The sequence below is a fragment of the Theropithecus gelada genome, chromosome 6, assembly GCF_003255815.1.
Source record: "Theropithecus gelada isolate Dixy chromosome 6, Tgel_1.0, whole genome shotgun sequence".
Lineage (NCBI taxonomy): Eukaryota > Metazoa > Chordata > Mammalia > Primates > Cercopithecidae > Theropithecus > Theropithecus gelada.
The window spans coordinates 45777321-45791672 of record NC_037673.1 but is presented as its reverse complement, the minus strand read 5'-3'; the positions used below and the strand labels follow the sequence as shown (position 1 = coordinate 45791672).

General features: G+C 34.5%; 1 protein-coding gene across 1 annotated transcript in view; it reads left to right on the top strand.

The window, feature by feature from the left end:
- The window catches only part of HCN1 (hyperpolarization activated cyclic nucleotide gated potassium channel 1), a 440621-nt gene that overhangs the window by 47742 nt on the left and 378527 nt on the right, over nucleotides 1–14352 (top strand). Inside the window, exon 2 of the mRNA XM_025388165.1 lies at nucleotides 6986–7409. Coding sequence (XP_025243950.1) covers nucleotides 6986–7409 — 424 coding nt within the window. The remainder of the gene's footprint in view (nucleotides 1–6985; nucleotides 7410–14352) is intronic.

The following is a 14352-nucleotide window of genomic DNA, read 5'->3' as shown; positions in this document are numbered from 1 at the left end:
TTGACAAAAGGTTAACACACAATAAAAAATACAGTTTCAGGAGAAGGGGGAAATAGACAAAACATGTTTACTTTTGCTTGGATTGGTACACAACTTAATACTTTCATAGGTTTTAAATTTCTATTTCATTAGCTTAATTTAATAAACCATTTTCATGAGTAACTAAAACAATGCACCACCCACACATCTCATGTTCTCATTGGATAAATTGCTAGTTTATTGGAAGGCATCTAAATGCCTTTAGATACAGTCTAACATTTTTTATTCATAACTTAGGCTGAACTTTCCCTCAAATACGATCATTTTGCAAGGGTTTACTATGTTAAGAAAGTGAGCATATTTCCATTCCAAATTGCCTATGTTTGAGTTGTCTGTATTTTTAAAATATATTTCCTTCCCTCCCTCCATGGATAATAAATCTGTCCTTGTGAGACATCAAGGCATTAGACCAAGTAGCAGACCTGGCCAATGAAACTTTTTTGCAAAGTTTCTAAATACCTATCTTTTACAAAATATCTATCCCAGTGTGAATCTTAGTATTAAGAGGACTGGGAAGAGGACCTTGCATTTAAGAGAAGGTACTTTATGGTAGTTTTCAAAACATGTGTACCCAATCATCAGGCTATTAGATTTTAAACACTGAATCAGTTTTAAATAAAATTTGGGACATTATTTTGAGGACTATTGTTGTTATAAAAATTAAATCCAGCTGGGTATTTATTTGCTTATTTATTTATTTATGCAGATTGATAAATAAGTTGTTACAAACATGTGCTCAATTCATGTTTCATATTTATAAAATAATTGATATCAAGAGGCCATTCTTCTAAATACAATGGTCCAAACTGTTTTACTGCAGCTAATGATGTTTATTAATCTCTCAGAGTACCACTAATTTTCAAACCCATGACAGTTCACAGAAGGAGCACACTATGGCTGTATATCAGCCAAAGAAGTGCTATATTTCATGAGAAGTTATCAAAAGTGTTTATCTTTTGAGAATTCTATTTCTTTCTTTTAGAAGTGAATCTTAAGTGTGAGTTGATGGGACAGGTTTATGACATCATTTGACTTTGACTGTAGATAAAATAGGAGCGTCTGTAAATCTGGTACCATGTCAGGAAATTAACTGGAAATCTTTTTATTCGATTCTGCTTAATGACAAATATTTATTTCTTCATAGAGAAGGGAGAAAAGAATTTTTCATTCAATATTTAGAGAGAATATTGTAAATACAAGCACCTTTAGTAGTAGTAAAATATGGCGATTATTTAAATCTCATTAAAGCTTTAGGTTAGAAATGTCTGACATCAGGCTATTTCAAGTAGAGCAGATAACGTAAGCAACTGGGGCTGGGGAACCTTAAGAAGAGTGGGAAGTTCTTGTTAGGAAAAAGGAGGAGTTCTCCTTATCACAAGCCTTAGAGGGTTGCATGTGGGTAGAGAAAAAAATGTATGACTGAATTTGAAATTCTTCTTGATTTAATATCATAGACTAATCTTTACAATGCCACTTTCTCTCTTCTAAAAATCTGTAGGGAGTGTATCACCCTACATAAAAAATAAGTGGCCTATGAAAATTATTTTATTAGTAGTTAATATTATACTTATTAGTGATAATATATTATTTTATTTAGCTTATTTTGTATATTTCCAGTAAAAAAGGTAAAATAGTTACCTAGATTATGACTTTGCTGTACTTATCATTAGTTTTCCAGTGAGTGTCCTCTCTGCTTTGCTGGTATTTCAGAGAAAGGAAGTTTCTACATAACAGTTTCTTTCTCCACCCCCTTCAGTTGATGGGGATTTATTATAAGGAAGGAGAAATAAGTAAAGAGTCATATCATTGTTGATGTCAGGCTTTGTGGAGAACTGGCACCTTATTCAGGATACCACAGAGATTCCAGTGTAAGATAGAGCTCTGAAGCTATCATTTTTGGGTCATGGCTTCTCTTCATACAGGTTCTATATGCTACACTTTGCATACACTATTTCTTGTAGTCCTCACACAGAGTAACTCTAAGGGTAGTAGAAAAAATGGAAGTTTATGGCAACTAAATATCTTGCTCCAAATCATCCAGTTCGTGAAGCTAGGATTTTAACTCTGGTCTGCCCTCAAAGTCCAACCAAGTTCTTTTACAAATATCTGGGACAGGATGAACATGTAGAGGACTACGTGCTCACAAACCAGACGTTCCCGGTAAGTCCTGCTCTTGCAAACGAAGCAGGGCGTTCCTTCCCTGCAAACAGGGAGGACAAAGGAGCCAGCTGCAAGCAGCAGACCCTGGGGGCTTGTTTATGTGTAAACATCTTGAAAATCCAGAAAGTCAGGGAAAGGTCAGAAAAACAAATGTGTCTTGTGACTTGGCAACATTCCACAAATGACTGTATAAAATAAAGGAGAGTGTGCCATCCGGGGCGGCTGCCATGTTTGTCTTGTCTTGGGTTGTCTTGTGTGTTCATTCCTTTGTTTAGGAAACACGCGGACCCCAACAGAACAGAAGTAGATAGATTATATGATATGTAAAATTGTCTCAAATACACAACTCTTTTTTTTTTTTTAGATATCTAACCTAAGATAATATTTCTAACCTGTTTCCTATTTTATTTATTTTAACGTATTCTGTTGTAAAAATGAAAATCCTCAATAAGTAAAATCCAGATCTATATGCAGGACAAATTAAGAAATCATTGTTTACTTTGTTAATGGCTCTTTGGCTTATTATAAAAAGTTTTCTTTAAATATCCTCCATTAAAGTGTATGTTTTCATTAAAAATCCAATTAATAAATATTCTTAATTTGCTGTCTTAGACACTATCTTATAGCAGAAAATAAATAGAAGAGAAGAAACAGTTTTGAATTTTAAATAACTTAAATCAGTAATGATGGAAAAAACACAAACGAATAAAAAATAAACTAGGAAGCATGTTGAAAATATATGCTGCTCTGGAGGTTGTAAAAAAAAAAACTAACAAATGAGGGGAAAGAAGCATGAATAAAAAAAGCACATGTGATTTTTAGGGCAGTGAAACTACTCATATGTATACATGTCACTATGTATTTGCCCAAACCATAGAATGTACACCAATAGTGAATCCTAACATAAACTGTGGGCTCTGGGTGATAATGAGGTATCAGTGTAAGTTCATCATTTGTAACAATTTTTTTTTTATGGTGGGGGATGTTGATATTGGGGAGGGACTATACATGTCTAGGGGCAGGGGCTATATGAGAAATCTCTGTACACTCAGCTCAAGTTTTCCATGAACCTAAAACTATTCTGAAAATAAAGTCTACTAAAACAAAAATAATAATAATAAAAAAACTCACAAAAAATCTAAGAAACTCATTGCCAGAATGGGATTTGAGGGAGAAGTAAAATGCTGTTAGGTAGAAAAATAGCTGGGATGGAAGTAATCGTATCTCCTGTATGTATACCCAGATAGGCATGAGGGCAAAGCATGAGCAAGTGCCCTCTTGCCTGAGATATGGGATGTTTGCCCTCAATTGTTAAAAGAGGGGGCTGGAAAGGCAGGAGGAGGCGATATCACGGAGTGCTTTGACAAACAGACTAAGTTGTTTTCATTTAATTGAGAGAGTCATTGCTGTTTGTTGACCTAGCAAATTGATTGTTAGGTAAGTTGCTTCGGGAGTGGTGAGACTTGATTAGAAAGAATAGACAGGAGACTCATGAGGAATTTTAAGTGAAAGGTGGCTCTGCCCAGACCTGAGAAATAATAATGGGAATGGAAGGAGGGGAGAGATAGGAAAGATGATATGGTAATAAAATGTGCAATACATAGAAACTGAGAGTTAAGGAAAAGAAGGAGCTTGGGTATCTCAGACAAATTTTGAGAGTAAAGAGCTAGAAAGAAAGACTCATGGGCAATTAGGTAAGAGATTTTCATGAAGTCAATTTTTAAGAACCCATTTTTTTTTTTTTTTAAAGAAGGTATATTGATTGCACTTCCAGAATAGGTGATGATTGTAATTTTTTTGTTACCTAAGGAATGAATCCATGCTAACTAAAGACAATATTATGTAAGCATATAAAAGCACCTGTGGTTTTGTCTGCAAAATAGAGTCAATGTTACTTTAAAAGGATATTATAGGGTTTAACCTACTGGTATTGAGATATCTAATGGCTTCAGACTATATTAAGTATTGCTAGCAAAAAGCTATAGTGTGGTAAGCATTATTACTGTAATGAAGAATGAATGGTGCTTTCTTTTCATCTCTATTGCTCTGAAGGATGAGATATTAGTTTTCCTTCAAAAAAAAAAAGGCTTCTATCTTCATCACAGAAATGCAAAGATGTCTGTAGAAATGAGTATTTTTCATTAGATTGCTGGGTGCTTCCCACAAAATTGAATTTTTTATGGTAAGTGAGGAAGGGTAAATGGGTACTGACTAGGCCACTGGCATTGTTTGTTACAATTATATGCCAGGATCTGGGATTAGCATATATCGTTTCATTTAATCTGTAAAACCCTGTATATTTGGTTCTATCATAATCTTCATTGAACAGATTAGAAATTGTAAAATAAAAGAATTTAATTGACTTGTCTCTAAATAAAATAGCTGGTAAGACTTTCTGAATGACGACAGCTGCAGTGGGAATCGTAAAGTGCAAATGGATGAATACAACATACATTTAGGTGTGAGAACTAAACAGCCTTGGTGAACGATTGGATATGGGTTTGAGTAGATTTAGGGCCAGGAGTTATTTAGGATGGCTCCATGGTTTCTGGCTTGCAAATCACATATAGAGTTGTTCCATTCCCTGAGATAGGGTATATGTGGGAATATGTGTGGGAGAGGAGATTATGAGTTTGAGCTTAGGCATGCTGTTTGAGATGAGTGTGAGATATGCCAGGAAAGAGATTTAACAGGCTGCTGATTATGAGGATTAGGAGGCTTAGAAGATAGGAATGGATTGACAATAAAGCTTTTGGGGTCATCAGTTACAAATTAATTATTAAAGGCATGGATGGGTGTATAATATTTCTCAAGGACAATGTGTAGAATAGAAGATAAAATGGCTATATGTGACACCCAGGGGAACAACGGCCTTGAAGGGGAGGGCAGAGAGAGAAACTTACAGAAGGGACTTGATAGGAGTGCCCAGAAGTGAAAAATCCTCAGGATATACACAGTTTCATTTTAGAGTTTAGTGATGCCATTTCTTTGTGAAATAGCTGTTACAAGATTGCTCCTCCTCTGCATCTCTCCTCTGTCCTTATTGTGTTGAATGGTACATTTTGCATTTCCATTGTGAGAAGAAGATACAAAACCATTTCGTTTAAACTGCCAGTGCATGTTGTATGACTGACATGGATATTTGTATACTTGTTTCAAAAATTATAGGCAAGTTTTGGCAGAAATACTGGTGAAATCTTCAAAATGACAAACGCTTATCCTTTACAACATCCTGAGGCTGGAGACAGGGGAGATAGGGCCTATTATAGTTTTTTCTTCAACTACAACTTTTATTTCAGGAGTCATTCATAATTACAGATGATAGTGACTTTGAAAGGTCTATACACATGTATACCTCACCAAAATGTAACTCAAATTGTCTAAGTAGGAGTATTCATGTAAAACAAAAGTATCTTGGTGAACAGACATTTTTTATCATGGAAGTTTATATTGTTTACACAAAACTGCTCAAATAACATACCTATGACTAGGAAAAAGTAACTTATGTTTCTGGAGACATTTCATGATTATACAGTTGTGTTAGCTTTTTTTTTTTTTTTTTCATTTTTACAAATATACACTGTAACAACTATAAATATTTGATTAACAGGAGTGTCAACAGACTGAAAGAACCCTTATAAAAATAACACTATAGTTATGCCAAATGAATTTAGTTGAGCTATATAAACCAGGAATGAAGTTCTCTCTCAATTTTAATATTTCTCTCAATTTTAATTTTAATATTAAAATTTAAATTTTAAATTTTCTGGTTTTTCTCTCAATTTTAATATTCTTATCTCAAAAGAATATTTCAAAAGGTACTTAGTAATCATAGGCATGTTCAGAATTAAATTAGAAATGTTAAAGATTTTTTTTAGCTGGGCATGGTGGCATGCCTGTAATGCCAGCTACTCGGGAGGCTGAAGCAGAAGGAGAATCACTTGAACTCGTGAGGCGGAGGTTTGAGAGAGCTGAGATCATGCCATTGCACTCCAGCCTGGGCAACAGGAGTGAAACTGTCTTTCAAAAACACACAAACAAACAAACAAAAAAAGAATTTTTTTGGAAAAGTAGTGACAATATATTTAAAGTAGTTGTTCAATAAAGTAGTAATAAAAACGCAAATTTTTTGTAGATTCTAGTTTCAAATATGGAGTAGAACCTGTTCAGTTCTTAGCATCAGACCAAAATTAGTTTTCTTATTTCAAGCAAAAGAAGAATAAAGCATAAAATATTTGGAGTACTGCAAAACTCCAGGGTATTCTAGATTCCATGGCAAACCTAATCTGTATTCCTTGAGATAAATTTGCAGTACTAAAATTTTTAGAGTATCCTATTTATTTCTGTTTTTTTTTTCTAATCTATGATTGGTAAATTGACCATCTAAAATAATTCAAAACATCTTCAAAGAGCCTTCCCAAAGGCTTTCTTACATATATTCTAATCTTATACTTCTTTGTAGTTTCTGTCTATATTTTGTATTAATTATAAGGCAGGTTGCTTTTTTTCCTTTTTACTAAATAAATATGTTCTTGATTTTATTTGCATAATGCTTCATATCACATAATTTTTAGAATTTCATAATTATAATGCCTTGGTTTAAGAATATATTAATTTTACTTAGATTTAAACATATAGCCATTTAAGGAATCATTTTTTTTTTAATAAAACCATTTATTTGTTCTTTTACTTGTTGATCTCACTATATGTCAGCAATAATTTTTCATGGGGGGGATAGGCTCGTTATTTTCTACATCTTAAAATCTGATTTTTTTATTTGTTGTAGGTTTTATTGGGATTTAATAATGCTTATAATGATGGTTGGAAATCTAGTCATCATACCAGTTGGAATCACATTCTTTACAGAGCAAACAACAACACCATGGATTATTTTCAATGTGGCATCAGATACAGTTTTCCTACTGGACCTGATCATGAATTTTAGGACTGGAACTGTCAACGAAGACAGTTCTGAAATCATCCTGGACCCCAAAGTGATCAAGATGAATTATTTAAAAAGCTGGTTTGTGGTTGACTTCATCTCATCCATCCCAGTGGATTATATCTTTCTTATTGTAGAAAAAGGAATGGATTCAGAAGTTTACAAGACAGCCAGGGCACTTCGCATTGTGAGGTTTACAAAAATTCTCAGTCTCTTGCGTTTATTACGACTTTCAAGGTTAATTAGATACATACATCAATGGGAAGAGGTAAGATGCATCTTTTTCTTTTTTAAAATCTATATCAGAAAATTGTTAATTATGGCTGTTTTACAATGAACAATTACTGTGCTATGCGTAATGAGTTTTATGAAATTCAAGTAGAAAAATGTATATGACTCCTCTTTTCCATGCATGAGTGATATATTGTATTCATAAAATACATGATCAAATAATGGATTTGAATGAACTAAAAAAATAGCGATCATTTTATGCCAATTTATTATATTTTAAAATAAATACACTTTAATCAACAATTATTATCCTGATCAATACAACCCCTCTCCCACTTTGGTTTTTTTAAAACCTAATATAAATACATCAAGTACCGTCTTTTTTTTTTTTTGAGACGAAGTTTCGCTCTGTCGCCCAGGATGGATCTCGGCTCACTGCAAGCTCCGCCGCCGCCCGGGTTCACACCATTCTCCTGCCTCAGCCTCCAGAGAAGCTGGGACTACAGGCGCCCGCCACCACACCTGGCTAATTTTTTTTTTTTTTTTGTATTTTTAGTAGAGATGGGGTTTCACCGTGTTTGCCAGGATGGTCTCGATCTCCTGACCTCGTGATCCGCCCACCTCTGCCTCCCAAAGTGCTGGGATTACAGGCGTGAGCCACCGCGCCCGGCCTGGTACCGTCTTTGGTAAAGATGTGTAGGGTCTGATTGCTAATCTGGCACATCATTAACTCTATGAGATAGTGTGGTTTTTGTCTCCTCTAATATTGAAGTTTCATTGAATTCATGCTGGGGTAAAAGAGATTGTTTCTTTATTTCCAAGTTATATATATAATGGCTTTGATTTTAGCGTATTAATTTTGCTCATTGTTATACCTTGCCTATAGTAACTTATTATAATTTCTCCCTATTAGTTCATTTCATAATAATAAAAAGAACATATTCAAGAGGGACGTTAGTACATAGAAAACACAAAGAGTATAGTGAATAAATGGAGTGAATCTGACCAATCATGGCCCATATTTTGCTGAATAGGGCATATGTTGTTGTTAGACAGTGGGTGAGACCTGAGAGGACTCAGCCGACTGGAGTTTCCAAAGATCTGACTTAAACCATCATCAAGAAAAGGAGTTTATATCCCTGTCTTCAAAGTATGCATATTAACCATTTTGACTTCCTTTTCTTCCTAAGTCTTTTTCTATTAATTATAACCTGAATTTTATTGTCTGCATAAACATAAGAGTCCAAAAGACTTACAGAATACCTAAACCAACACTAATGAGAGTCATATGAAGTCATATACTGGCTATAGATTATTGCTTTGTCCCCTGCAGAAATACTTTTTAGCATTTTTAAGATAAATTATGCTTTTAAATATGTCATAAAATGGAAGTTCTGTTTGATTTCTGTGAGGCAGTAGCAGTGTTTTTGTGTGTGCTTGACAGTGACATTTTGGTTCACAGGATTTCAGGAAATGACATGCAATAATAAAACACTGCATAACGCACTGATAAAAAGGCATAAAAATGGATCATTCTTAAATATAGATATGGGATATATTTAAAATCAAATGAAGCACATTTGAGAAATCAGATTCATCTTGTAATTTTTCTCTACATAGCACATTCCATCTAAAATGGAAGAAATGTTCAGTTCTCAAAGCTTTTTAATGCTAATTTGAGATTAATACCAAACCAAGATGATTCTTGCTAGTAATTGCAATATTTATTGAAGGCTTATTACATGTCAACTAGTATGTTTGGTTCTTTACATATATTAGCTCACTGAATCTTCCTAACAACACAATGATGTAAATATAATTATTGTCATCATTTTACAGATGAGAACAATTAAATACAATAAGGTAACTTGTCCAGATTCATAGAACTAGTAAGAAGTGGAGCTGGGGCCGGGCGCGGTGGCTCAAGCCTGTAATCCCAGCACTTTGGGAGGCCGAGACGGGCGGATCACAAGGTCAGGAGATCAAGACCATCCTGGCTAACCCGGTGAAACCCCGTCTCTACTAAAAAATACAAAAAACTAGCCGGGCGAAGTGGCGGGCGCCTGTAGTCCCAGCTACTCAGGAGGCTGAGGCAGGAGAAAGGCGTGAACCCAGGAGGCGGAGCTTGCAGTGAGCTGAGATCCGGCCACTGCACTCCAGCCTGGGTGACAGAGCAAGACCCCGTCTCAAAAAAAAAAAAACAAAAAAACAAAAGAAGTGGAGCTGGGATTCCAAACTTGGCAATCAGACTTACGAGCCAGTGTTCTTAACTGCAAAACTATATCGGTTCTTACTATGACATATACTGCTTTTGTTATAAATATCTTAATATTCTACTATTTTATAGACTGTCTAAGAAATTATAGGGAACTTTTCTTAAATAAGACTGTGGGCCATGCAATGCAACAGAGTTGAATAGTACCTCTTGAAAAAAGGCCACAGAAAAATATTTTAACAAATATCCTGTGAGAGGAAAGTCACTGATATAAATATCCAGTCAATTAAAAATACAGTAGCAATGTGACTAGTTTTAATATCTTGTGGTTTTAGCCCAGTTACTAGAGAATGGCAGCAGGATAAACAGATGGCATCCTATCACATAAAATGGCAGACTATGTGGTCATGGAAGAGTATACTCCTTAACACCAATGTCCTTTGGCTTCTGGCAGTAATCACAGGCAACTAGATCTGTGTAACATGATATGTTTTAAAGATGCCGTGATAAAATTTAAGAACACCAGCTCACTGCTATCATTATTGTAAAATGCAATTTAATATGCACTTACAGACATTTGGTAACCAAGCACATTCAGGCTAGAGTTGTGAGTTGGCAACATGTTTCTTATAAATAAATGAGCTTGGTAATAAATGAACCATAAGCCCATTTAGGTGAAGAATGTTTTCTTGATTATATGATACCCCATACAATATCATATATCTTGGGTATTTAATGCCCGTTAGTAATCCTGTTCAACAGGGAAGAAACAGAGTCATAATCCAGAATGTAATACAAATTCATCTTTCCATCACCTACATGTTTCTAACCATAATCACCAAGAAATTTGAATGATTCCAAAACTGGAAATCTCTCTACCTGATTTTTGTAAATGCCACCAGGATGTGTTTACAAGTAGAAATACAACAAATAAATCAGAAAAAGTAGCTCTTTGAGCTTTTGCAATAAGAATGCAGAGGAAGATGTGAGTTCACCCACATGTCTTTGGTTCTGAGTGTTTTAGTACCAAGCTGGCTAATGCTAAATTCAGCAAATTTGGGGAAGTAATGTGTGAAGTCTGGAAGCTGCCACTGTTCTAAATGAATCATTCCTGAGGAAAGCTGCTGCCTTCTATAGGAAGCTGCTTCCATCTTCAACAATACATTTTTTTCTTTTTTTCTGGACTGAATTAGTTCAACTGAAAAACAAGAAGAAGCTCTGATGCCAAATAAATTAGAAAAATATTATGAATCAGATACAGAAGCTTTAAAATTTTGTGCTTATGTTATTATTATTACTAAAGCTGAATTAGCGGTTAATACTGGAGGAAATAGCTGATTTGAGCAACTAATTTATGAAACACATGGTGTTAAGAAGTGAGGAGGGAAGTTGTTTTCATGAGTCAGTTATAAGATCAATAGATTTGGGATGTAAAAATAGCTTTCTGTGACATTACACTGAAACTTTGTATATATTGCCAGGTGAGGTAAAAATCAGAGACAATTTAGATAAATCAAGCCAGAAATTTATTTTCATGTAGTAGCTAGAAAACTGAGGTGAATCTTTCCCATTTTTACATTTGGGTTTAAAAAACTATTATTTGAATCAGCATTGTCGTTATTGTTATTATTAAATATAATAAATAAGACAGTTATCCAAGCCAGACTACTATTTCATAACCTATCACAAGGGGAACAAATTCAGTGTGATCCTCCTAAAAGAGACATACGGTGAGGAAATCCCTGGAAATTAAATGGAATATGTGACAATCACAAGCCACTGAAGAGATAAAGAGAGATTAAGAGCTTAGCGAATAGGAGATTATTCAGTGTGTAAAGGTGAAGAGTTCCTTTACAGCTGCTGATCTCAGTCATTTTATCAACAGGAGATGACCTTCGAAATTTTTTAGAGGTTTAGGAAATATTAATTGCAAATAGAAATGCTACTTTGTAATGATTATCTCTTTGTAAGACTTAACGTCATAGATAAAGCATTAATTATTCTTAATTTTAGAAAGTGGGAAATGCATCATTATATAATAACTATGGCTTTGGAATATATAGCTATAAGATTTTACTTTTTATTCATAATTTCCCATCTCTCCAATCTCCCTTGTATAGAACTGGGACATAATACAATTAATTAAATACATTTTGGGACAGGAAAGAAGGCCTATGGTTTTGATCTTACATATCTATAGCAATTTCAGATGAATAATGTGTCTTGAACATTTCAATGCTTGTCTTGAAACCAATATTAGATTTTTATACTGGCTTAGAGATAGTTTTATATACAAATTATGTATACCAACAGAACAGTGATAAGGAAATTTATTCCATAGGGAGCTAATGCAGTTTACAGTTTCTGTCTTTGGTTAATTTTAGCATTCAAATTGGTGTAGAGTAGAAACTAACTCTTACTATAAATTGCCTATCTATAATTATACAATGCATATTCTAATTACTTTTATATTTTAAAAAACACATAGGATTCTAAGACTTGCCATAAGCAAACAGCAGAATTTTCCCAAACCTGCCCTGTACCAGAACTTAGAGAACCTCCATATTGCTTATCACATCAAATCTGTGTTTCCTTGCTGTGCCTTCAAAGCTCTCCAGCACATTCTTCCCTGGTCTTACCATCGTCACTTCATATTTGCACCCAACTCTTTCCTGTTTGTTTTTGTTTCAGTTTTACAGTGCTGCTTGCAGGAAATGATTCTTTCTGCTTCTATAATTTTATTCCTGCTACATCTCTGATTTGGAAAGCCTTTTTTTTTTTTCTATCACTCCTTTAAAAATCAGACTAAAGGCCAGATGCAGTGGATCACCTGAGGTCAGGAGTTTGAGGCCAGCCTAGCCAACATGGTGAAACCCTGTCTCCACTAAAAAAAATATATGTATACACACACACACATATATATAAATTAACCAGGCATGGTGGTGGGCACCTGTAATCCCATCTTCTCGGGAGGCTGAGGCAGGAGAACAGCTTGAACCCAGGAGGCGGAGGTTGCAGTGAGCTACGATCGTGCCATTGCACTCCAGTGTGGGCGACGAGAGCGAAACTCCGTAAAAAAAAAAAAAAAAATCAGACTTCAACTCATTTCCAGAAAGTATTCTGCATTGATGCACTCTACTGTGACAGTCAATACCTTTACAATGAAAATTTCTGCTGGCTCTACATTTATTTGTTCATGATAATTTGGTTACTAATGCTTTATTACACATATTTTCATTTCCTTCTGTCAGACATAGACATCATAGGGAAGAATCAGTGTCAAATTTTGCCCTTGAATCTTTTTGTATATTAGTGAAGGGTTATAAACACAATAAATAATCAGAGCATGCTTATCCACTAAATACTGGCAATCTCCCATGTTCTAAATTCGTTAAATAATAATAAGAGAGTATCCGTTCTTCACTCCCAGGCATTTACTGAGTAATCTATATGTGGAGATGCTGCAAATAAGGATAGAAGACTGATGCCAATATTGTAAGAAAAGCAGATGTGAGCAAATAATCACAGATGGTGTGGGAAGTAGTGGCATAAATAAGGGAGTGAACAACACAATTGCTTTTGCATAAGATGAGGCCTTCAAACATACTGAACTGAATTTTGAATCTGGGGTATAGATTACCAGGCTGAACAAGTGGGCCAGGCAGACGAGTGCATTCCAGAAGATACGAGATACAAGCAGCCTAGTGCAGTAGATGCAGATTCCCAGATTGAGTTTGGAGATGCAGACCAAAATTTGTGCTAATGATGGGCTTACTCAAAAGGTGCCATTGATGCATTTTAGGCAGGAGATTTACATTTTAGCATGCTACAGAATGACGGAGATTGGAGGCCACTGTGGATAGAGCTAACAACACTAGTTAGAAGAGAGTTTTATCACTTCCTTGCATTTTTTTATATGCAGTCAGTGTCAAACACAGTACTTTTTTAGATAGCTAAGAAAAGTTTTATCTTTGCCAAGTACTCTTGCTGTCGAAAAATGTTTGTATCAGTTAATGAAATATGACAAGGCCTTCTATGAAGTCTATTCGCAGTGTTTTACAATTTTAAATATCAATTATATTGGAAGTTTCAATTTTTATGATCATATGGAATGGATTCTATAACAGAAATTAGTGTATATTTCAACTTCGACATTATTTTCTATGTAATCTAGGGAAAAATCACATAAAGTGACTTACGTGATTTTGATTGCCCACAAACAATCAAACAGTTGTGAAGTTCAAATGAAATGAAGCATATGGAAGTTATCTGAAATATTTAAATGGGTATTTTTGTAATATTTATAAATATCATATTTATGATGACATCTTTCTGAAATTAGCACATCTACTAACACCAACATTATTGCATGTGTGTGAATTGCCTGATATGTTCTGCAAGCAAATATTGATTCTGCTAAAGACCACTAGGTGTCCTCTATTGGTTGTTACTTTAAGGTTCTATCTTCTAAAATGCCCAGCTGTTTTCTTTGAAATTATTCATTTACACTCTCCTAGAATCATCTGTTTGCTTGGCTAGTTCATTTCTTGAAAAAAAAAAAAAAAAAGAGAGATGACTGTGGATATTCATATATGTAAAATGATTTCTAACTATACTTTCTTCTCCAATTAAACAGAGTTTTAAGTTCCTTCTCTAAACAATTATTAGTATTGTGAGAGAATTGTTTTCAGTATTATGTACTTTTTAATGTGATACCTTAACAGATGTGCTGAAATTTTAACATACAATGTAATGAGTTCTATGT